Source organism: Lactuca saligna, chromosome 1 (assembly GCF_052625555.1).
Source record: "Lactuca saligna cultivar CGN05327 chromosome 1, ASM5262555v1, whole genome shotgun sequence".
In the NCBI taxonomy this organism is placed as follows: domain Eukaryota; kingdom Viridiplantae; phylum Streptophyta; class Magnoliopsida; order Asterales; family Asteraceae; genus Lactuca; species Lactuca saligna.
The window spans coordinates 77,079,304-77,106,214 of record NC_136417.1 but is presented as its reverse complement, the minus strand read 5'-3'; the positions used below and the strand labels follow the sequence as shown (position 1 = coordinate 77,106,214).

Genomic DNA, 26,911 nt, shown 5'->3' with positions numbered 1-26,911 from the left:
TTTTCTTTTTGGAATTTCTCTTTCATATTTTATATATTTCTTTTCTTAATAGATCTAAAATTCCAATAAAAGTAGTTGTGATTCATAATTTATATAATTTTTTTAAGGAAAATTTAGTATGTCTCCATCATTTTTTTATATTAAATGTTAAAAAATTATTATATTTATTAAACAATAGAATATATCATGGACTCTACACACACACAACCACAACCACCAACACCGCTCCTATAAATACAGCAGCCAGTTAGTTGAAGGGTCACGTTAACAAGTCTCCCACTTCTCCATTCACTCTTTCTCCTACCACAGACTACTCTCCTTCACGAAAAGTCGAAAACACAGAGAATTAATGGGGATTTTGAAGGACAACGGTGTCGTTTACGAACCTATCAACGAAGTTGATCTCAGCCCTAATAGCGATCAACTCTACCTCCATTCCGATGTCAAAGGTCTCTTCATTCACCTTCAATTCGATTTCATCTCGTTTAATTTTCCATGATCGATCTTCTCCAATCTCCATTTCCATTAATACACACAGTTTCTATATCTCTCTCTGTGTGTGTGTGGTGAATTTGATCATTAGATTAAATGTATGATCGATTATACATATTACGTATGAATTTTAACTGAATTTGCGATCATCAACTAGCTTTAATTAACTGATGTATGTGTATATCAGTCTAAGATTGCGTTATGTATGTAGATACAGTCTCTGTGTGTGTGTGTGAATTTGATTGTCGACTAAATGTTTGATTATATATATTATATATGAATGTATGACATAATTTGATAATTGGCTTGAATTAATGTATAGATATATGATTGTATATGTATAAACAGCTCCTCGAATGGCTGGATTTCTTGCGAAGGTATTCGTGTGGTTTTTGGAGATGAAGATAATCGGGAAGATTTTGCTTTACTTTCTGAAGAAGAATAACCGAATTCAAAAGGTATGTAATTGTTCTTTTGTTAATGTAGTTTTCGTAATTTAGAAAATTTGGATTTAACGTATATTGTTGGCATTATTTTAGTTAACAAAATCATTAAAGAGCATTTAATTTTGGTTCATATAATGATTTATTATAAATTAAACAAATTTAAATGAATATATCTTTTATAAACAATAGGTTTAATTTTTTTGCTCCAAAGTTTAATTAATTACTGAGTTCAAAATATGCATAAACATTCCAATGAACACTTGTTAATATGTTTAACCTTTTAGTAGTTAAATCGTCAATTATTATGTTTTTTGAATCAAATTCATACAAACCCGTTTTTGCTAAAAATAATTTACAATTTTAATTTTAGTGTTTAAATAATACAATAATGTGAAGTAATTTAAGATAAACATTGTATGTAATGTACATCTCAATAAACTTTGAAGTATGGTGAGTTTTATGGACAAAAGGAGTGAGAAGTAGGACCAAATAAGTATTCAATTTTGAAACTTCTGGTGCCTTATAAATTGGAAATTGACAACTCATTTATGTTTGTAATTTAAAGAATACTATTTTTAATAAAGTTTTTTATTTGTTTGAAATAAAACAAATGTATCATCTTTGATTTTTAGAATTACTTTTATAATTCTTTATATGACGTGAGAGGAATAAATAATATGGAGTAATAAGTACGTACATTGTGGATTGTTATAAGAGAAATATTTCCACACTCAATTAATCAACAAAAATTATAGCTTAGGCCAATTTTCTTCTTTAGGTTAAGTTGTGAATTGCTTCCATTACACCTTTGCTTGATTTGGATGTGTAATAATTGTTATGACTAATCAAATAAATATAACTAAGTAATATATGTAAATTAAAATTCAGGAAATATTTTTTGTAAAACAACGTATGATGGTTCCGGTCATACGTTCCAAGTGTCAAAAAAAATGTTTTTTTTTTCCTTATAATTAAAAAAAACACCTTTCTAGTAAATATTTTTAGTAAAAAAAATATCTCATAAAAACATATTATTTGTAATATTATATTAGAATATCATTAGAAATATTTTTATTAAGGATTTAAGAATTTTATACATTATAATATTCTAATAGAATATATTACTTATATTATATTATTATGAGAATATTTTATTTGAATAATGCACTAGAATGGTGAGTTATTTATTTGAAATAAAAAAGTTACGAAAGTTCATGATATATATATTTTTTTGACATGTGAAATGTGTATCTAAGATCATCCACATGTGTTATAAAATCTCATTGTCTAATATGATCTCTCTCTCTCTCTCTCTCTCTATATATATATATATATATATATATATATATATATATATATATATATATATATATATATATATAATTTGTTTAAATTTTAATTTTTTTACCTTTCTATATGGAATAAATTCAACTTCTAACTATTTAGAAATTTTGAAGGTATACCTAATTTGACCTATATTTAATTATATGCTTGAAATGTTGCATATAATATCGTTTTTTCTTATTATTGAAGGTACATTTAATTGATAAAGAAGAAATTAGCATAATTTGTAAAGATTAACTTATGATTTTTTCTTCATAAAATTAATTTTTTACAATACTTACTACAAAATTATTGTAAAAAGTAATTAATTAAGGTAGGTAATCATTGCTTATTTCACAAGTTCAAAAATTCGATGTTATATTTATTTTGACAAAGTTAAATATTTGTTTATCTGATTAATAATTGAACCTTTTTAATTAGGCTGACTTCTTTAAGTTAGGTAGTGGTGTTTAACTATGTCTATTTAATTACTATTTGTTAAACACTAATGTGTTTTAAGACATGAATTAGTATCTTATTAGCATTGCAATTCAAAGGAGCATAGAAATAGTCCTTACATATAACAATTTCATGTAGTGAATATTCAAAATTTATGTCTTTAAACGTATATAATACCTTTTAAACATCCAAATTTTCTATTAAACTAAAAATTAAAATATGTTAACTGGAATGAAATATTCAAATTACACCATAACGAAATATTCAAATTAATACATTTTGTAATTCAAAAGTTTAGATGTCGACAACAATTTCTGTCATAAAGAAACACTTATATTAATACATGAAAATTAAACATTTATAATAATACATAAAATAGTCAACCAAGTAATCGCTTGGTTGGTAAAACTTTAACTTTGTCAAGTTCAAATTTTTGGATGATCTTTATTACGCATGCACCAAATGCAATCTCAACTTGAATGTAATATGTATATATATCCCTTAAAGTTATATAAAAATAAATTGAGTTAAAGTTAAGACTTTGAATTTGAATATTTTTCCTTGAAACTTTAAGACTTTTAGGTGGGGTGAGATTTGAGAGTATGGAGTATTGAGTATGGAGTAGTGGGACCAACTTTTTAGTAATGGTAATTTTGTGGACCAGTTTATTTATTATTGGATCTTCAAATAATTATCCACACCGTGGAATAAACAACTATCATACTATCAATCATATCATATACTCAGAGTCATAAAGTCACAGTGTCATTAAACCATATTAAAATAAGTTTGCTATGATATAAGTGACATTAATTTACCTTTGAATTTTGTTAGTTGAACTCAACATTTTAAACATTGAATATATGCTAGTAAATAAGTAAATAAGTAATAGGCAATTGTTAAAGATAGCGTTAAGTATAAAGGTCTTTAGACTATTATTATTATTATTATTCAAATAATTTAAGATTTCTTTGTAGTGAATAATCAAATAATATTATGTTTCCTTTCTTTTAAAAATTCTTAATATCATCCAAAGTAAATCGAATACTCATTATGTTTTAAAAGTTAGTCTTTTGCTTAGGTTGGCCAAATTAACCTGTTTATCTTTGTTTTTCAAAACAACTTATCAAATAAAGTTGGATTTAGGTTGATCAATTTAAATTGCAAAATGTAATAAAATAAAATAATAATATGACTCATAGTTAAAAGTTAAAACAAAATACAAACTCAAATAATTTAAATTTCAGATTGTATCATAAAGACTGGGTGAGAATTTTTTTTTTTTTTTTCGTTTTTTTTTTTTGGGATTTTGACTGGTCTAGTTTTACATTAATGACTTCAAAAATGATCAAATCTAATAACCAAACACTTCATTTTAGAGTGTAATAAGAGATAATAAAATAATAATTACAATAATTTTGATTTTAATAAATGAATAAGTTTATCCTTCTATTGACAAGTGTTATAGTATTAAAATTCTTCATTAATATTGTATGTTATATATTATAACACTTGTCAATCCTATTAATTATCAATTATCAATTATCAATTTCAAATTATAAATTTTCACTTTAATTATATTAAATTATTAATTGATTTTCCATTTAAAATTTAAAATTTTTTCATTCTAATCATATTAAATTAATAACATTAGATTAAAAATAAAATTAAATTAATACAGATTATAAGACTTCACGTATTTATTTAAATCAACGATTATAATTTTATATAATTAAAAAAATATTTCTTAAGTAATAATTTATTATTAATTTTGATTTTTTAATACGAAAGTTTAATTAATTCTATAACTATAAACTAGTAACAAAATGAAAAAAAATAAAGTACCATATATTTCTAAAATTAAATTAGTACCTTATTATTTTTTTTTGTGCAGTTAGTTTCATATGCTGTGTTGGAAGAATCACCTCTATACGTTCCTTTGCACCCTTATGAAGGTCAGTTTCCGTTTCATTAAATTAACATCGCCATGAATCATAAATCATAATACGATATTTATAATTGATTTAATTCAGAATCTGAAGAACAAGAAGAAGAAATTGAATGTCTAAATCGTGGTTTATCAGCATCAGAACAAGTTCAACATGCTGTTGCTTGTTTACAGTCTTCAGATTCAACTATACTCGAAGATTCAAACTTCAGTTTTCGCAGATGGACGATTTTGGATTATTCTAGAGCTTACACATCACGACAAATAACTCCTCTTATGGTATGTCAACATTTTCATAAGGAACAAGATAGGAGCGACTTCTGTTGTTTGTGAAAAAGACAGTTATACCCCTAGAAAGCTTTTTAATCTCACTCACCTAAACTACCAAAAAAGGTGTAACATGTCATTTTTTTTTTTAAGTAAGTTACTGAAATCGTCATTGGTTTGGTTAAAATTGCACGTTTGGTCCCTAACTACAGGGACGATCTGAGTGCAAAATAAAAGTTAGGTTAAAATTGCACGTTTGGTCCCTAACTACAGGGACGATCTGAGTGCAAAATAAAAGTTAGGGACCAAATATGCAATTTTAACCAAACCACAGGGAGGATTTTAGTAATTTACTCTTTTTTTTTTTTTACTAAAGTAATGATACAATTTTTTTTTTTTTTTTTTTTTAATCCAAAAAGGTTTTATAGGTTAGATTTGTGACTAAAGTACACAAAATTATACCAAAAAGGTATAACAGGTAAGATTTGTGAGTGAAGTCAATAATGATACAACAAATTGTACCAAAAAATGAGTAAAGGTTATATTATATTTGTGAGTAAAGTCATTGGACAAAAAGTTATACTCAAAAACATGTAAAAGGTCAGATTCGTGTGATTAAAGTCAATAGGACAAAAATTGTACCCAAAAAGGTGTAACATGTTATATTTGTAACTAAAGTCAATAGAACAAAAAGTGTACCCAACATATTTGTGACTAAAGTCAATGGGACAAAAAAAATTGTACCCAAATTGGTGGATTTAGGTGGAAACGGCATCATTCTTATCTCTCATTTTCATAAAAGACATGAATGCCCTTCTCATCTTCATCATTGAAAATAGCTCTGAAAAGCTTGTTTAGTCTATGCCATTAATCATCATTTTTTTTTTTCAGGTTGCAGAGCGATTAATATCAGCAATCATGCAGTCTTCTGGTCCAGAAATGGATATGTCATTCTTCATTAGTTATGATGCTCATGATATTCTAAGGCAAGCTACTGAGTCAACTCTACGTTATCAAAGAGGTAAGTACTATGGGCAATTACGTAATTTAACCTTATCTTAAGATCACTTTCAATCAGGGAATTTAGATATTCGCTGATTATGTATGTAGGTGAAGCGATTTCTGTTCTAGATGGAGTACCTATTGCAGTCAAGGATGAAATAGATTGCATGCCTTATCCAACTACAGGTAATTTCATCTCTTGCTATTATATATGTATTATGGACAATGTACATTACTTTTTACCTATAAAAGCAATCTAATTATATATATATATATATATATATATATATATATATATATATATATATATTACTGATAATAGCATTACTTTACATATTACTATTATTGGTAAAGAAATGCATGTAAGTTGCTATATGGTTGAGGATATCTGTTGTAAAAAGGTTCAATGAAGACTTATGTGTTAATATATATAAAGTTGATCAAGGGTATAGTGGTCTTTTAATAAAGGGTAGATTTAATTTTTTATGTTTTGAGTTGCATTACTTACAATTGTTTGTTGTAGGAGGTTCAAAGTGGCTGCATAAAGTAAGAGCTTGTAAAGAAGATGCTTGTTGTGTTAAGAGGTTGCGTGCATGTGGTGCCATACTTGTTGGAAAAACAAATATGCACGAGCTTGGTGCAGGAACCAGTGGGATAAATCCTCATTACGGGTAAAAAAAAACAAAACAATGCATTTCCATTTATAGCCTTGGTAACGCTATTTTTTTTTATGAGGGGGGTATTCATGTCTTTTGCACATATGAGAGATCGAGAGCAAGTCCATATCCCACCTTGTTCAACCTTTTTTAGTGTAACAAAAAGTTGAAAATTTTGTCCCTGTCCAATGCATGCCAATTGTAGTACGGTCTGTTTTGTCATATCATATCATGTCATGTCATGTCATGTCATCTCTTGTCCTTTTTGGACATTCATAGCCTGGTCCCAATCTAATGCACACCAAACGCAGTACAGTCTGTTCATGTCATGTCATGTCTTGTCTTGTCGTTATTGGACACTCATAACATGGTCCAGTCTAATGCACACCAAACGCAGTATAGTCTGTTCTGTCATGTCATGTCATGCCATGTCTTGTCTTGTCTTATCTTGTCTTGTCCTTCTTGGACACATCAGTCCACTGCACTCCAAACACAGGTACAGTTTGATCTGTCATGTCATGACTTGTTTTGTCCTTCTTGGACACTGATAGCCTGATCCAGTCCAATGCACGTCAAACACAGTCTGTTCTGTCATGTTTTGTCTTGTCCTTCTTGGACACGCATAGCTTGGTCCAATCCAATGCACACCAAACGTCTATTCAGTTTTATGATGTCATGTTATGTCTTGTCTTGTCCTTCTTGGACATTTGGCATAACCTCATATTCTTAAATTTTAATGTAGGACATCACGAAATCCATATGATCCCAAACGGATCTCAGGTGGTTCATCTAGCGGATCTGCTGCTGTTGTATGTGCAGGGTTGTGCCCTGTAGCCCTCGGTGTTGATGGCGGAGGTAAAGTTACTAACAGACTAGTCTTAATTGGTTAAGCACTTAATCCAAACAACTACACATGATTCTTTCTTTTTTATTTAATCCACACAGAATGACTAAATGAATTAATCCAAAAAAAAAACCTTTTTAATAGATTAATATGTTGCAATTTGTTTTTTCGAATGTAAGGGTAAAACGGTCACTTACATGGTTTATTCGGTCTAGAAAAGGAAAATAACTTACGTATACAACACTTTTTTTACATCATTACCCATTCAGCCACTTTACCTAATAGGAAACGAAAAGAAACAAACCAAGAATTGGTTTTTAATTTTCATTATTTGTCTAGGATCTGTGAGAATGCCTGCTGCTCTTTGTGGTGTTATTGGGTTAAAACCATCTTTTGGGCGCATACCACACACAGGGTCAGTAAACTTTTTGTAACCTTATTTACATGATATTCATCAAGAATTCTAAGTCATTTTCTTCTCTATCTTTTTTTTTTAGGGTTCTACCCTTGAATTGGACAGTTGGAATGGTTGGAATATTAGCAGGAACAGTTGAGGATTCTCTTATTGTGTGAGTGTTCTTCATTTCTAAAACCACTCATTTGTTTTTCACTCTCTTAGACTTTTATAATTTTTTTTTTTTTACAACTTTCCACTTTGTTATATAATTTCAGTTATGCAGCCATCAGTGGTCCAGCTGAATCAGACAAACCAAAAATTGTACTTAACTCATCCTATATCACCATTATGTCAGAGTCTCCTTAATGTGCTTATCAGTTCTTTTTTGTGCTTAAATTCATACTATACTTTGAATTTAAGCAACAAAAAGAATCGATAAGCACACTAAGCAGAACATGTATTCTAGACATAGTGGACTCATAATTTTTTTTTTCTTTTTTTTTTTTTTAATACAGCCTAGATTGAATTTACCAAAGCTGAATCTTTCTAATATGTCTAATATCAGGATGGCTAAATCTAATGAGGTTTTTACTTCACCTCTATGTTTAATTTTAATTTTTTTTCCTTATGATAATTATAACATTTCTGGTTCCTAATTTCATATATCAGTGGTTCAATGATTGTTCGGATGATATTAGAGCTTGTTGTTCACGTGCTTTGGCTAATCTTCATAAGTTGTATGGATGGGAGGTACTCAATGTTTATTTATTTATTTCACTTTAAAGTTTAAATAAATGGAAAAAGGAAATGTAAGAGTTTCTGCAAAAAAAAAAAAAAAAAAAAAAAAAAAAAAGATAAAAAAATCTACCAAATTATAGCATCGTAGTTAGTCTTTTCCTTATTAGGACATTATACTTTAGAAAAATCTACCAAATGGTAACATTTAGAATTGCTTTGTATTCAGATGCCACTGCTATAATTGGTAGATTTTTTAAATACAATGTAGTATTATAAATAAATGACATTAGGATGTTACAATAAACTAATTAATGAAAATATGTTGCTATTTTTTCCATTTAACCCTAAAACTCCCACCCTGTATCTTTACTTTTTCTTCATACAGACAATAGAGGTGACTTTACCAGATATAGAAGTGATGCGTTTGGCACATTATGTTACTATTGGTTCAGAATGTACAACATCTATTGCTCATCATTTAGAAAAAACGTAAGTCAACATTCATGTTAAAAAAGATAGTTCCATGGTTGAATAGATCAAAAAAATTTAATACTTTAGTTGCTAAAGTGCTAAATATGTGAAAGTATGTTGTGTTCTTTTGTATTTTCCACTAATATAGAATATACAAGACATAATGGTTTAATCACTATAGAAAATAGGTTAGTGGCTAAATCAACAAAATGCTAAAACTACAAAAGTTCAATTTCACAAGCCATGATGCTAAATTGCTTAGGGTGCGTTTGCTTGTGGAAAACTGTTTTCATTTTCTAAGAAAATGTTTTTAGAAAATAAAGTTGAGTTGAGTTTTCAGTTTTGAATGAAAATTTTAGAAAATGTATTTGATTGGAGTTTTCATGTTCCATTTTAGAAATTTAGAAAACTGTAAAAATCACTTTCTAATTTACATACAATTTGGAAAACTAAAAAATTTTCCACAACCAAATACACATTAAAAATTTAACTTGAAATGAATCAGGGGAAGGTCAGAATCTGGTTGGGATGTAAGAGTAGCACTCTCTATATATGCTTCTTTTAACAGTAGGGATTACTTGAATGCACAAAGGATCAGGTATCAAACAGCTTAAATTCTCCCAAATTTACAAATTTTTTTTTCTCTAAAATTTCATGGATATGTTTATTCTAGAAACCGTCAAATGAAGTTCCATGAAAAGATTTTCAGCATGGCTGATGTCATTGTTTCACCTATGGTTGGGTATGACTTTGAACTTTAAAAGTATAGATAAATCGTGTGTAAAATATATTTACGAGTTTCTTGTTTTTTTTTTTTTTTTTTTATTAATGAAGAAAAAAACATCTAACTTTATTTATGGTTCATGGTAGTGTAACTGCATATGAAATAAAGGACGATGTACAAGACACCGGAGAATTGGACTATGTTAATGGAGGTAGTAATAGTATATATATAATATATACAATACTTTGCCTTTAAGGCTTGTTTTTTGTTTTTTTTTATTTTTCACTTGGTTTTTAATTTCAATCTTTTTTTCCCTCAGCTGCACTCGTTCGATATTCAATAGCCGGAAATTTTCTTGGACTGCCAGCTGTGACTGTTCCCGTAAGTTATATAACAAATTTGGAAAATGATAGCACTGGACTGGATAAACTTTCTACAGCTATTTTTGTCCTAATAACAAAACCTTACAAAATCCAGTACAACTTGTTTTTGTCCTGTAGTGATAAACTGGGCCTTAATGGGCCAAGTGGGTTAACAATTTAATTCTTTCTGGTAGGTTGGGTACGACAGACTTGGGTTGCCAATTGGGATTCAGTTTATCGGGAAGCCATGGTCTGAAGCTAAATTGATTCAAATTGCTTACGCTATGGAGGTAAATTGGGAAAATTTTCTTAGTTTTATATATTATATTACTCTTGAGGTTTGTTGTGTTTCTTGAACAAATTCCTACTTGACATGGTTTGTTTTTAGGCGTTGTGTAAGGCTGAATACAAGAAGCCACATGTTTTTTATGATATACTAGCACCAAGCTAATGTTGTTAGAGATGATCAAGATTCAAGATACAACAACTTCCGTTGTAAATCAACAAAATATTAGTTTTATATTTGATTTATTGAATGTGTGCATGGTTCGTTACCCGATCGGCCACATAAAAGTATGCAATAGGTTACCATTTACATTTTTTTTTTATGTGTATAGTTTGTTTGTTGCTGGTTACATTTATCTTCGTTATATGATCAATTTGAAGTCCAATATTTCATTTCTCAAAATAAATTTTTTGTTTTATTATATGTAAGGTTTGACACTATGCAATGTTAAACAAACCAATAATAGGTATATAGCGATGACAATTACAATGACCGGCTGGATATGTCGTTTCAATGATGTATTTATGTTTCACAACTAACTTAATTTATGAAACAATTAGTTTGTTTTTTTTTTTTTTAATGAAATGTTAAAGATTTTTATATATTAATATTATGAAAGAAGACGACCAAAAATTATGTTGAAAACTATTTAAGATCAAGATTGAGTTGTAACATGAAACAATAATTTAAAGGAAAATAGAAAGCCTTAGATAGGAATATAAAATTGGGTTGCTCGTATCTAGTGGGACATTTATAAACAAAACTTAATCTAGGGCCAAACATATATAAAAGATAAATATAATGAAATTAATAAAAAGGATATGAATTTGTAGGTTCTTGTTGGTGGATTTGAACAAGAATGGGTGCCAAAAAAGCTTAAAAGGGGCCAATTGTATAATTTAATAAAAAAATATATAGTTTTTACTAAAATGTTAGATGCAGGTTAATTTAAGTGAGTCTATACACCCAGCTTATGATACACTAAGAGGTTGTGTCTGACCGAGTTAGATAAAAACAGTTTGTCGCCACAATTAGTAGTCTATGATTCGGTCGTATGATATAGTTTATATGATATGCACAATTAAATCAGGTTTTGATTCGATCAGACTCAATCAATCATTATCAAACAACCCCTAATAAGACTCAATAAACAACTATCGATCAACTCTTATATGCGTCCATACTTGTATCATCCACTGCAATGTCCCTAAATTTTGAGGTTCGCAGGGATAGGCGGTTAAGTTGTTAATATGCATAATGCATAGTCAATCTCAAGCCACATCTAAGTTAACATTTGTCGAGATTTTGAACTCATGACCTCCTCTGGGGAGTTTATCATTATCCTTCTCTACTAATACACCTCTCATTAAACTACTCTAAGACGGTTTAAATAAATATGTTTGACAATGTCAAACATATAATTGGAAAAGAAAACAAAATTAGTCACTTTTTAAAGCCTTTTCCAAAATATTAAACAAAAATTAAAAACAATTTCCCACTAACAACCATTTTCGAGAGCCCATCGTGACATGCGAAAAGCCTTACGTAATTGGTGCAACATCTTTGTTTTGCCATTTTACAAAGAACCGTCAACATTGAATATTTCAGGTTACATATTTTTGTCCGGAGATGAAAATCAAGAAACATGTTGTGGGAGGATCTTTAACATCTTGTACTTCACACAATGAAATAAAGAATAGTGATCTTTGGCACCCCTATATTTCTTTTAGGTGTAAATTGTGAACTTTTGAGAAGAATTTTTTAAATTTCCACTCCATTCATGTCCTTAGATTTATTTTGATTTTATTTCTAGAAAATTTTGATCTTTTTAAGGGATTGGAAAGCTTCAAAGATCACATAACTACCCTTGGAATATCAATATGTGAGTTTGTCACATGAAAAGTTATATATTAATTTTTTATTTTTTAAAGTTATTTAACCACGTACCATATACCATTCGTGTTGTGGCTTTCAAGTTTCTAACTTCCAATTGTGAGCGTAACAAGCACCAGAACTCAACGTGGAAGTGAAACCACCACATCTACACCCAAATCCACCTTCTTCTTCTTCTTCTTCTTCTTCTTCTTGGTCTCATCTCTCCAACGTTAATGGCACATCTTAGTGCGGCTGCCGCCTCCCTATCTGCTTCAGCAGCCATCCCTCCTTTTAACCGTAAGTTTTCCATCTTGCACTTTACAAAAATCCTATAAACTTCTTTACGAATCTCCGATTTTCGAAGTATGTTCCAGATTTCACTTGTAGTTAACGAGTTCTTACGGAATTCACCATCAATTTTGAAACTTCAAATTAGGTTTAACATAAATCAAATACGTAATCGTCAAGAGTAACTTACAAATTGAAATGCGAAACACCAAAAGATAATTTCTTTTATTGAAACTGACAAATTCTATATTACGTGTATTTCAGGTACAATTGTTCAATTGGGGAAACTGTTCCATGGTTCATCTTTGCTTAAATTCCATTCTAATTCGTTATTTTTCTCGAGTACACCAAGGAGTAGACAATTACGCCTTGTTAGCTCTGCAATTGAGGGGAGAAATTTAGGAAGCAATGAAGTTTCTCAAGAGGAAGCTATGACGCCTTATTCATGGCCTGATAAAAAGGTTTATCTGATTCTCTTTCTTGTTCTTCTTATATCTTAGATGCATCATTATCCATACATCATTATATCTTAGATGCATCATTATATCTTAGATGCATCATTAATTAGAAAAAAAAACAGGGTATATGTATATGAATGTTTCATTTTGACTAAAGTCAAGGAAATAGGGCTTATTATGATTACTAAAACTGACATTTTATTCTTTTTTGTTACAGAGGCCAAGGGTGTGCATACTAGGTGGAGGATTTGGAGGTCTATATACTGCTTTAAGATTGGATTCACTAACATGGCCTGATGACAAGAAACCTCAGGTAACCATGTTGAATCATATTTCATATCATATATAAATTAAATAATTGTCACCCATAAGGAGCTTAAAAAAGTTTTAATCTCTTATATTATCATGGCAATGGTGTTATGAATCAATATAATGACACCTTTACCCTTCATGAAAATGCAAACAGGTGATACTTGTTGATCAGTCTGAGCGTTTTGTCTTTAAGCCCATGTTATATGAGCTTCTAACAGGAGGTACATATTACACAACTACACACTTCATTTTATGGTTTTAAATTTTAATTCTTGTCCTTGATCATTGTATACTAATTGGTTTATAAATTTTTTTGAAGTGTAGAAGTAGATGCATGGGAAATTGCTCCAAGGTTTTCAGATTTGCTTGTGAATACTGCTGTTCAATTTTTAAAAGATAGGGTGAAAATACTGAGTCCATGTGATCATTTGGGAATGAATGGACCTACTACTGTATCTGGTAGTGGAGGAAGTGTTCAACTTGAAAGTGGTCTTGTTATTGAATATGATTGGTATGAATTTTGTATTTTTTTAATTTAGCAATTTACTTTAGTTCCTAATAAGTTAATTTTGGGACCCACATTCAGTAATTAAAGTGTCAGTATGACAGAACAGGTTGTACTGTGTTTGACCTGCATCAGACTTTGAGACCGATGTCAATGGGACATTGATTACCTCTCGATCTCTTGTCTATGTAAATTACGAAAATGCCCTCCTGAATTCTATGTTTTGTATTTGGGCAGCCAGGTTGGTACTTTCTTTAGGAGCTGAACCTAAGCTTGATGTGATACCAGGTGCTGTTGAGTTTGCATTTCCATTTTCGACCCTGAATGATGCTTGTGTAAGTTTCTCAATATATCAAATTATATTGTGTTTCTTTTTTACTTAATGGACTTAACGGATATAAGACTTAATATAATAAGCTATATATGACATGAGTGTTTGTTTTTGACTTAATATAATCAAACAACTTGGTGGATAAAGTAAGGGAAAGGAGGCTTTCTCTATTAAGGTTGTGTTTGGCAAAGTGAAAAAGTAACTTATAAGCTAGCTTTTTAAAAAGTTATGTAGACTAGCTTTTCATTAGCTTTTTTTAAAAATTTCGAAATATATCTCTTAGTTAATTATAGAAAACATATTATTTTAAATGCTCTTTTATGACATTTTATATCTTTCAGCTACCTTATCAACTAGTTTTACCAAACGTTATTTTTTTATCACTTAGCTTTTCAACTATCAGCTAGCTTTTCAGCTCTCGGCTAGCTTTTCATATAACAACTAGCTTTTCAGCTCTTAGCTAGCTTTTTATATAATAACTAGCTTTTCAGCTATCAGCTAGTTTTTCATATAACAGCTAGCTTTTCAGCTATCAACTACTTTTTATATAACAACTAACTTTTCATTTCTCAGCTAGGTTTTTATATAGCAGCTAGCTTTTTATATAACATCTAGCTTTTTATATATCAACTATTTATATAACAACTAGTTTTTCATCTCTCAACTATCTTTTTTATCACAGCTAGCTTTTTATATATCAGCTAGTTTTTCAGCTATCAACTAGCTTTTTATATAACAACTAGTTTTTTATATAATAGCTAGCTTTTCAGCTATCAACTAGTTTTTCATATAACAGCTAGCTTTTTAGCTATCAACTACTTTTTATATAACAACTAGCTTTTCATCTCTCAGCTAGTTTTTTATATAACAGCTAGCTTTTCATATAACAACTAGCTTTTTAGCTATCAACTACTTTTTATATAAGAGGTACCTTTTTATCTCTCAGCTAGCTTTTTATATAACAGCTAGCTTTTCAGCTATCAGGTAGCTTTTTAGCTAGTAGGCCAAACATAGCCTAAGTCATAACATCTAACAAATGAGTTAAATGGAAGAAATAGCAATGTACTTTCATTGATATGTCTATTATATTTATAATATCCTACTTTGATATCTTGATGCAGAAAGTAAATGAGAAATTAACAAAATTAGAGCGTGAGAATTTTGGTAAGAAAAATCCGATACGTGTGGTGGTGGTTGGACTTGGTTACTCTGGTGTTGAACTGGCGGCAACAGTATCAGAAAGACTAGAGGGTAAAGGAGTTGTGCAAGCAATCAGTGTTGACTCATCAATTTTACCAAATGCTCCTTCTGGAAATAAGGAAGCTGCTCTGAAAGTAAGAGACTCTATCTTCATAATCAACTCAAGTTTGCTACTAAATACATCACCCTTATGACTTTTTTCATTAATTTACTAGATTAAGTACTAATAAACAAATTTTCTATAAGTAATTCAACAATTTGACAAAAAAAAAATATGTAGAAATTTTGAAATTGACTACAAACTTTGCCTATTTGTTAACCAAACTATAGTCTATAGCCATATCATCCAAATACAATGAAATTTTTAAATGGTAGATTTTCAAAGTATGATGTACTAATACAAAGTTTAAATATAACGTGTGGATTTTGAAAAAAGTTTAAAAGTGCAATGTTGTAATAGAAAGAAACGGAAGTGGAAGGGTATAATTATAATTTACAAATAAATGTAAGTACTTCTCTATTTCTTGCATTTAGCCCTAAGCTATATTACACTGTTAAACTACTAAATATCCTTTAATAGAGAAAGTTAGGGAAAAGAGATTTTCCCCATTAAGTCCAAACTTTTTACAAATTTAGTCCAGTTTGTTTGTTTTACCTTCTATTTTCACATTCGTACCTTTATTTTTCAAATATCTTTTAAATGTCATTTCTCCAGACAACACTTAATGTAAAAAAAAAAAAGCTATGTCTATCTCGAGTAATTTCTGTATGGACATTAAATGACGAATTTACCCTTCCAGGTTCTGAATACGAGGAATGTTGAACTTCTACTAGGGTATTTTGTCCGGCGTATAAGCTCTATTGAAAAAGTCAATGATCATGAAAAAGTAATGGTTGAGGTGCAAGCTAATGAAAAGGGTGCGAAAAGTCAAGTTTTGGAAGCTGATTTGGTTCTATGGACTGTTGGGAATAAGCCTTTACTTCCTGAACTGGAACCAAATGGATGGCCTTTTGAGCTTCCTGTTACTGGTAGAGGACAAGCAGAAACAGATGAAACCCTTCAAGTGAAAGGGCATCCGCGTATTTTTGCTGTTGGTGATTCTTCTGCTTTGAGAGACTCCAAAGGAAAAGTGCTTCCAGCTACTGCACAGGTACTTATACATTAGAAATTGGTATTTGTGTTAGAGTCTTGCATAGTTATAAAGTCCTGATTGTAATTGTTGCGTACGAGTAGATATGACAGAAAAGGTTGTACTGTATTTGGATGCATTTGGACTGGGACTGAGACTCAGACTGATCACTCATGTCAATGGTACAAAAAAAAATTGTTTCTCATCTCGAAATGTGCGATTGTTGGAATAATGTTAATAACACAAAATTCCAATTTTTTGTCCTATTCAAAAAGGTGGGACACGGACACGGACAAAACAGTCTGCATTTTTTGTCCCATCTAAAAAGGTGGGACAGGGACAGGTGTCAACATAATAAAAACCGCTTTTTTTGTCCCATCCAAGAAGGTGGGACAGGGACACGGGCGGTCGCATTTTTTGTCCCATCTAAAAAGGTGGGATATGGACAGGTGTCAACATCATAAAAACTACATTTTTTATCATGTTGATACCTGTCCACAAAAATTGCAAATTTTTGTCTCGTGGGACGAGATAAAACTGCATTTTCTCTCTCTTCTCAAAAGGTGGGACATGGACAGAGATGTCAACAGGATAAAAGTTGTAATTTTTTGTCCCATCAAAAAACGTGACTGAGTATGTGAAAAGACATGAATGCCCTCTTCATCTCATCATAAAAAAATAGACTTAAAGAACTACGACATATGTTGTTTTACTGATAATTTAATACGCCATGTAATTTGTTTTCAGGTTGCATTTCAGCAGGCTGATTTTGCTGGTTGGAACATTTGGGCTGCTATCAACAACCGTCCTCTTTTACCATTTAGGTTCAATACCAAAACACTACTTCCTTTTCCCAATAAAATTCCAATATCATAATTTGAAAAAAATAAAAAAAAAAGTTTTATATTATTTATGAAATATCTAAAATATAAAGTTAAAAATATCTTACTCTTACACTTGTATTGTATACAGATTTCAGAATTTGGGTGAGATGATGATCTTAGGGAGAAACGATGCAGCAATTACACCAAGTTTCATCGAGGGTCTGACATTGGAGGGTCCTATTGGTCATACTGGTAAATAATTAATTAATCAGTCTTCACTTTTTGTGATATTACCGTTTTGCCCTTGAACCTCACATGTTGATTCATGATAAAATTTGCAGCTAGGAAACTAGCCTACTTGATCAGGTTACCTACTGATGAACATCGTGTTAAAGTTGGAATCAGTTGGTTGGCAAAATCTGCTGTTGACTCTATTGCAACTGTGCAAAGTAATATCACCAAAGTGCTTTCGGGTTCTTAAAACTCTTGATATTTTCTGTAAATATATTTATATTAACTTATTTTATACATCCATCAACTTATGTTATACATCGGTTTCATTTGTGCTTTCTAGTCCATGAGAAAATAAGATGACTTTTGTTGCACTTTTTTTATGAATAGTAGTTTTGAAATTGAATTTATATCATGAAATATATTGCAATAGATGTACGTATAACATCATGTTTAGCATGCATTAGATATAGATTGAATGTCAATGAAAAAAAATTGTGATTATTGTTATTTTTTATAAGTTTGATCTTAATAGAAATGAATGCTAGAAATGCTCTAGCACAAGTCCATGAAATTTGAAAATTTCAGGAAGTACATTTCGTAAAATAAAATTGACATTGTGCTTTATACGATTGTACTATTGGGTAGAGATTAATAACTTTGTCATTCAAATACATAAACATTGATGAAGAATGAAACATTTTTGTTGTTATTACATAAACAAAAATGAGTGAGGTTTATTTTATTTTATTTTTATTTTATTTTTTTATTTTAATTAATTTATTTATTTTTTAAAACAATAACATTGAGGGAGTTAATAGGAATGAAATCAAGTGGATCTCTAAAAGAGTGAACATTTTGGAATATTTTTTTTGCGATTTTAGTGTCACTTGCTATTTCGTGTAATTGGGATAAATAGAGTACTAGTGACGATTTAAACTATGATATGGTGGTGATCATTTGAAAGAAGACGACTTAGATGTTATATTTTTACCCTTTTTAGATATGTTATAAGTTGGCAGTCAAGGTTACAATTCTTTCATTGTTTACAACTGAAGCACAGTACATGTCAATTACCAAAGGCATACATTAATACATATGGTTACATGGTCTAATTCAAAGTATTTGGTTGAAGGTGGAGAAGCATGTCTTATTTTGTGATAGTCGGAGTGCTTTGTGTCTTGCAAAGAATATGGTCTATCATGAGAGGAAAACTTATTGATGTAAAGCTAAATTTCAACATGGATTTGAAAAAGAAAGGTTTTCTATCCAAGATATAGATACCAAGGAGAACCTGATATGTTAGCAAAACCAAAGTGATTGCCCATGAAAAAATTCAAGATTTTCTTGGACTTAGTATATGTTCATAGGAGTTAAGTATGTATTAGGCAAAATGGTAAGAGGGAGCGAGAAGTTCGTTTCTAGAGTTTGGAGCATACTCAACTCGAGGTGGATTATGTTAAATTTGATTTGAAAATTAACGACAAGAATGGATATCAATCAATTCGAGCAAAGTAAAGAAACTCGACATTGAATATCAACGATATAATTGTTTGGAATAGTTTGGATTTACGTAAAGAAACCCGATTCGAGTTATGGTTTATGTTTATACTTTTGCATATATATAACGATGGAGAGTCAGGGTTTCAATTGTACTATTCTATTGTTTTCAATTTTGTGAGTAAGAATACTCTCTCTTGTCTTGTGGACATAGGTCAACCGAACCATATTAAATATTATGTCTTTGTTTGTGTGATTTTCTCGTTAATTCCTAACAAATAGAGCTAATAAAATTTTGAGAACACAAATATGTCTATCAAACATTCTTATGCTTCCATCCATGTATCACTAAATCAGATAGATCATGAAATTCTAAAATCACAAACATGTATATCATTGATTTTGTTTGCAAATAGAAACATGCTTGAAAACAATCAACATAAACATACCAAAAGAGTGGAAATGGTAGCATCTAATGCATGCTACCCTTTGAGTCCTTCGAATCTTCGACTAAGGGACAGACATAGTGTTTGAAATTTTTTGAATACAAATTGGGTTGAAGCATAGGTCAAAGACAAAATATAATATATATTATTAGTATTTTAATAATATTTATTTTATTAACACTCAATCCAGTTCGGGTTTTTTTTTGGCTTTGTTTGTTGTTGTTGAAAACCACATAGAACTGTCGAATTTTTGTTTTTTGCAAAATCAAAAATTGGACCGTCAACTTTTGTCTCGGTTTGAGCTTATTGTGTTTTTTTTTTTTGCCATTTTTAACCGGTTCGGTTTTTGTTCAACACTACTCGGGTGAACTTTTAAAGGATAGAGGTGGTTGAAGTCATCCAATTCCAAAATCAAACTCCCAAAAATAGTTTGAAAACTACCTCATAGGTTATATGTCTATAGGCAAAATTCTTGTTTGGGAGATGTGTGTATGGCATTGTCTGGTTCCTATTAGTTAGTTTTTACCAGTATAACAATATTCATTGACTTATTGTTTATCTACTACAAACATACATGAAGTTTCTTAACAAGAAGGCATTCAATGAATGCATATCGAGATAATGCATATAGGAACCCTAGAAAAGTAATGAACATTGAATATATATATATATATATATATATATATATATATATATATATATATATATATATATATATATATATATATATATATATATATATATATATGGGAAAATTGAATATATGGCTGTCATATGTAATATTAGTTATAAAACCATAAAAATTGATTTCGTTTTGATTAAAAAAACACAAATATCTTTCATTGTTAGCTCAGTCCTACTGCTTTTGAACTCATATTATTTTTGATTCCCTGATTCATCCCTAACATTTATGAATTCGAATGTGTTTTTTTATTAGACCACTAGTAAACTTCATATCTTCTTTGGACACCTTTCTTATATATAATTACATGGTTTTTTATGGGTTATGGAAGAGGTTTAGTTTGTTTTTAAATGAACACTTTCAATTTTTCACTGTAGTTTTCTATAATAAGATTCAATATGGAAACCTTTGGGTAGTTGGTAAAAATATTCTTTTGCACAGTTTGTGGTCCAAAATTAAACTTAGAAAACTCTATAAAAATATATACAAAGCATGGGATAAGCTCTAATAAAGGATGTAAGAAAGATAGTAGAAAGATTTGATTGTATTTTATTAACACTATGTATTTTTTTCTGGTTATATATATATATATATATATATATATATATATATATATATATATATATATATATATATATATATATATATTATATCAAACAAGAGATATAAATTCAAAGTTGATCCTTCATTAACATATTTGAAACTCTACGCATTGTTGGTCTTTCATGTGGATTGGATTTCAAACATGCTCTTGAGAGACTTAGTACCGACTTAAGTTGCTTCTCAACTTGTGATGAGGGAGGTGGTATCCGACTATCTCCCATAATTTCTGGCACTACATAATTAGCAGAACATGTTGGTAAAGATGTTATGAGTTCTCCTGGATGCTTTCCCATGATCACTTCTAGTGCAACAACTCCAAAGCTATACACATCACATTTCTCAGTTGCGATCATTGTATAAGCAAGCTCTACATCAAAAGAAACATAAGATAAAAAAATGTATTAACCCCACAAGATAACACGCACACAAGATTACACACATACATATTTCTGTATATAATTTATAAGATGTAAAAAAACATCACAAAGTTAAGTTACCCGGCGTAATATAACCATAGGTGCCTGCAATTGTGGTCCAGTTTGATGAGTCTAGCTTTAACAGCTTGGACGTGCCAAAATCAGAAATATGTGCCTCATAATCAGAATCAAGAAGGATGTTGGCTATGGAAATGTCTCTGTGAATTATAGGAGGTGAACAATTATGATGCATATAAGCCAAACCATTAGCTACACCCCTTACAATATTGATCCTTTTCAACCAATCCAAATCTTTTACTAAAACATCGCTTCTTAAGATAGATCCAAGGCTCCCCTTTTCAAGGTATTCATAAATCAAAAATGAGTGGTGGGCATGGAAGCAATATCCATAGAGTTTCACTATGTTTCGATGCCTTATGTTCGTCAATGCTCGTACCTCATTAAGGAAACCATTGTGATCAACATTCTCAGGTGAGGAGTGAAGTTTCTTGACAGCTACCACATTGTTAGGTTTTAGCTCGACTTTGTACACAATACCGTATCCTCCGGTCCCAATACAATATGCTTCATTAAAATTATTTGTTCCCATCAAGATATCATCATACACTACTCTTCCACCTAAACTTTTTACGAAGAAATAATCACCACTTTCTTCATCCAATCCTTTCTGTGGAACTTTCTTCTTTTGTTGTTGATAAGCAATGAGGTGACACATGAAGAAACCAAGTAAAGCTGCTCCAAGAAGAGGGAGCATAACTACAAGAATGACCCTATGATGAAATGGATGATTTTTCTTCATTATAATTTGACTTGCACAAAGTTTCAGCCCTGTAACATTTCCACACAAACCTGGATTACCTTGTAATAGTTGTATGGACGCATTTACAAAGACAGCATAGCGGGGAACTAGACCTGACAGCTCATTATACGCCAGGTTGATATCAATCCCACGTGGCAAATTTGCGAATGCATTAGGAATTGAACCAAATAGTCTATTGTGAGAAAGATCTAGTTTCTCCAAATTTTGTAGACTTTGAACTTCAGATGGTATCTGTTCCATGAGCAAATTGTGAGATAAATCAAGTTCTGTAAGTTGCTTTAATTTACCTATCTCAGATGGAATTTTCTCACTGAGCTTGTTATTACTAAGATTCAAGTAGTGGATTTGAGCCCATTGACCAATACTTTTTGGTATGGACCCATTCAATCTATTCCTTGAGAGATCGAGTACTTCAAGGAGTTCATAGAACCCAAGCTCCAGAGGTATGGTACCTGAAAGTTGGTTATCAGACAAGTATAAATACAACATACTTTTCATCTTCCCAAACCCCTTTGGAATCTCACCAACCAAATGATTCGAAGACAGATCAAGCCTTTGTAGTTGGGTTAAATTTCCAAACTCCTGAGGAATGGAACCACTAAGTTGATTGTGGCTCACCTTAAGATCAATAAGACACTTCAAATTCACAAGTTCAACAGGAATAGCACCAGAGAGCTGATTTTGCTGCAAATAAAGGTGATTTATCGATGTCATATCACCCAACGAAGATGGAATAGAACCACTAAGTTGATTGCGGCTCACTACAAGATCAATGAGAGACTTCAAATTCTCAAGTTCCATAGGAATAGGACCAGAAAAATTATTATCTTTGAGGTACAACCACTGTAGGTTGCTGAGGTTTCCTAGGGATAAAGGAATAAAACCACTAAGTTGATTCTCACTCACCTCAAGATCAGAGAGAGACTTCAAATTCCCAAGTTCAATAGGAATAGGACCAGATAGTCTATTCTCATAGAGGTACAAAAGTTGTAGGTTGCTTAGGTTTCCTAGTGATGAAGGAATAGAACCACTAAGTTGGTTGTAGTTAACCACAAGATGCATGAGATTCTTCAAATTTCCAAGTTCAATAGGAATGAGCCCAACTAATTTATTCTCATAGAGATACAAATATTGTAAGTTGCTCAGGTTTGCTAGTGATGAAGGAATAGAACCACTAAGTTGATTGTGGCTCAACTCAAGAATAGTGAGAGACTTCAAATTTCCAAGTTCAATAGGAATGAGACCACTTAATTTATTCTTATAGAGGCGCATATACTGTAGGTTGCTCAGGTTTGCTAGTGATGAAGGAATTGAACCACTAAGTTGATTGTTGCTCACCTCAAGTTCAATGAGAGACTTCAAATTCCCAAGTTCAATAGGAATGAGACCAGATAATTTATTCTCATCGAGATACAAATATTGTATGTTGCTCAGGTTTGCTAGTGATGAAGGAATAGAACCATTAAGGAAATTGGTGTTTGCCGAAAGAATAATGAGAGACTTCAAATTCCCAAATTCAGTAGGAATGAGACCAAATAATTTATTGTCATAGAGGTATAAAAGTCGTAGGTTGCTTAGGTTTGCTAGCGATGATGGAATAGAACCACTGAGTTGATTTTCGCTCATTGCAAGTTTAGTGAGAGATTTCAAATTCCCAAGTTCAATAGGAATGGAACCAAAGAGTTGATTCTGGTGCAACGTAAGAACATTCAATGATGTCAAACTACCAAATGATGAAGGAATTGAGCCAGATAGATTGTTTGAGGAGAGGCTTAGGAGTTTAAGTGAGACCGTGTTTCCTATCTCAGGTGGGATTACTCCAGAAAACTTGTTCTTTTTTAAATCAAGATAGACAAGTTTGGATAGAATTTGGATTTCAGTTGGGATGGGGCCAAAAAACATTGTTTACACTGAGATCAAAATGTGTAAGATTGTGTAGCAAAGAGAATGAAAATTGGTGAAGAGTACCATTTAATCCAGATGAACTGAGGTTCAACTTTTGAATGTTCCCATCAGCATTGCAAACCACTCCAACCCAAGAAGTGCATGCAACCGATGCACTGGGATTCATAGGGAGAGGAATCCATGAAGACATGGAGGAGTTGTTTGGGATTTGAAGGCTTGCTTTCCATTTTAGAAGAGCATGGGCTTCCTCCAAAGAAGCATACATAAAATTTTGTAAGAGGAAGAGGGTAATGATTACTAGAGTTAGAGAGAAAAGTAAGAAGTTTGAAGATGCCATTATTTTCTTTTTCATTTTGTTTCTTGAAAAATGGTGATCTGTGCCCGTAATTATACTAGAAGTACTCTTTTTTGTTTATTGTTTGCTCTATTTTCTACAAAGAAAATTTGACTTTCATAAGGCGTGTCTTTTATGTATTACACTTTGAATTGTATTGTGTCTTTTATGTTAAGTCAGTGTCATATTTTTCCACAAAGAAATGTATTACACTTTGAATTGTATTCCTTACGAGAAAGAAGAAAAAAAAGGAGTGTTAACATTGTGTGTATGGGTCAGTAATGATGAGCTGGGAAGGTCCTACAGAAGAATTTAAAGTGAGCGCATGTGGTAGAGTGACAATAAAATTTGTTAATAAAACAAATTAGCTGTTCACATTTGACTTCTTTCACTAGTTGAAAATCTTGAAGCAAGAAGGAGACAATACCTTTACAGTATAATCCTGGTCTCCAACAGGTGCACAGGCTAAGCCTATCGAAGGTCCTCCTGGTGACGTTGGAGGATGTAGTGGTGGCTGCTTGGTGGCTTTATGAATCCTAACCACATATTTCTTGATGAATTCCTTCAACCTGTGTAGGAAAGTGAAGTCAATTATTAACCTGTGCAAGGGATTTAAAAAAAATCAAATACCACATACAACAAAACCTTGAAGATGAAGAATACCAAAAAACTGCAATGTGCAACCAGATATTAAGAACATGTCTGACCTGGTATCCAACAGGTGCAAGTGCTACCACATCATCTAAAACACTGTTATGCTTTGGTGGAGCAGATACATCAGGAAGATGTTCAATAACCAGTGACGTTATAATACCCCAACCATATTAGCAGCAGGAGGAGAATGAAGATGTGGGGGCTGTGAATCAACAACACTCAGTAGTCACTTTTAACAAAATTGTGGACTATATATATTCGTCACGTATTTATTACATTATAATGTGCTACATGCACATGCTAGGGTGGGTATGTACATGCATACATACATACATACATACATACATAAACAAAAGAACAAACACACATAGATGCATGATTAATACACATATACATCATTGCATGCATGCATATACACACATGCCTACATAGATATATACATACGTCATGCATTTTTTTTTTCGTTTGAACAATATTAAAAAAAATCATATACTAAATTTTATGTCATAAAAACCATACGTCAATATCTCAAGCCATAAATAAGTATCATGATAAAAACTGTATCAAATCACATCTAAGGAAAAACTGAATAAACTCCCAGGAATAAAAGTTGAAACTATGGTGTGTGCGATGCCATCATCCCGAGCTCTTCACTTTATTTGCGGAAGTACCTAAAACCAAAACTAAAAACCGTAAGCACGAAGCTTAGTGAGCTCCCCCAAACTACCACATACCATAAAAACATATAACAACTACTGGGCCTTGTCCCCTGCATTGGACCGGGGTCCGGAAACTGCATCGGACCGAAGTACGAAACTAACCAGGGCCTTGCTCTCTGCATCGGACCGAAGTTCGGAAACTGCATCGGACCGAAGTTGGGAACTAACTGCATCGGACCAAAGTCTGAAACTATCTGGGGCCTTTCCCCCTGCATCGGGTCGAGGTCCGGAAACTGCATCAGACCGAAGTCCAGAACTAACCGACTGAACATAGCATAGCATAACATAGCATAGCATAAACACTGATACTACATACTGCATCGGACCAGGGTCCGGAACACATAACACAAAACATGCTTGAATCACAAAGACATCAAGCAATCTAACTACTGCATCGGACCGAGGTCCGGAACTACTGCTAACTAAACGAGCCGGCATTCTGGCTGTAGACCCGTTCCTACTGAAAGGAAACTCACCTCGTGATGCTGACTGCTGAACTCCTGAATGAGAAATCCCTGACTACTGCTCCGGCTGCTTCCTAGCTTTCATGGGAAATAAAATACTAAATCAGAATAGGGATTCTCCTATGGGTAAAATGACCATTTTACCCTTCTATGGCATGGGTCACAACATGACCCAAAACCCTCAATTTCTTCTAAGTCCATTCATGGCCCCACTATAGGCCCACTAATGGCCCAATTTTCTAAATTAGGCCTATCTCCTCATTTGGGCCCTACTTAAGCCCACAATAAACTTGGCCTAAAATCTAACTTCTGGAGGTCCAATAACAAGATAGGCTTTCCAAGCTTACTATTGGCCCATTAATGGCCCAATTTGATATATTGGGCCCAAAACCCTTTATTTGGCCTTACTCAATCCCAATACTAAATCTTTGGTCCTTAGCAACTGAGTTCTAATGGGCCATTAAGGCCCAAGGACCTAGCTTAAAACTCAGCCCACACCGAGGCCCAAAAAACTCAAAGCCCAAACTAGCAGCGTACGCGGGGCGTAAACCAAGGTACGCTGAGCGTACTAGGTGTTGGCTTGTACGCAACGCGTACCTCCTTATACGCCCAACGTACAACCCTGTTAAGCCAAAATCTCATTAAGTGCTTAATAATCCGATCCAGAAGCTAAAAATCCAGATCCTAAGCTTATTCCATGTCTTAAGCCATAACGTTGCTTACTTGATGGCTTACAAGTCTCATAAAGGCTCAAACTTCCATAAATAACATTCTACTT

At 31.7% G+C, this 26,911-nt stretch overlaps 2 protein-coding genes and 1 pseudogene across 2 annotated transcripts; 2 read left to right on the top strand and 1 right to left on the bottom strand.

Annotated features, from left to right (window-relative positions):
- The first annotated feature begins 242 nt into the window (after positions 1–242).
- LOC145040188 (fatty acid amide hydrolase-like) lies at positions 243–10,821 on the top strand. The gene is made up of 20 exons (XM_078988155.1): positions 243–449; positions 841–950; positions 4,615–4,675; positions 4,754–4,947; positions 5,827–5,956; positions 6,046–6,123; positions 6,461–6,608; positions 7,336–7,448; positions 7,777–7,852; positions 7,935–8,006; positions 8,110–8,155; positions 8,350–8,418; positions 8,504–8,584; positions 8,958–9,061; positions 9,549–9,641; positions 9,717–9,785; positions 9,914–9,978; positions 10,087–10,148; positions 10,324–10,419; positions 10,518–10,821. Exons 1-20 carry the CDS (start codon positions 350–352, stop codon positions 10,578–10,580), a joined length of 1,830 nt encoding a protein of 609 aa, XP_078844281.1. The 5' UTR covers positions 243–349; the 3' UTR covers positions 10,581–10,821.
- Positions 10,822–12,369: 1,548 nt separating this feature from the next.
- NDC1 (NAD(P)H dehydrogenase C1) lies at positions 12,370–17,911 on the top strand. Its single transcript, XM_078988148.1, has 11 exons — positions 12,370–12,587; positions 12,843–13,039; positions 13,254–13,349; positions 13,503–13,569; positions 13,673–13,859; positions 14,095–14,188; positions 15,306–15,518; positions 16,185–16,535; positions 17,262–17,338; positions 17,487–17,590; positions 17,680–17,911. Exons 1-11 carry the CDS (start codon positions 12,524–12,526, stop codon positions 17,817–17,819), a joined length of 1,590 nt encoding a protein of 529 aa, XP_078844274.1. The 5' UTR covers positions 12,370–12,523; the 3' UTR covers positions 17,820–17,911.
- A 2,957-nt stretch (positions 17,912–20,868) lies between these two features.
- Positions 20,869–24,314, bottom strand: LOC144999709 (uncharacterized; annotated as a pseudogene).
- Positions 24,315–26,911: the final 2,597 nt, after the last annotated feature.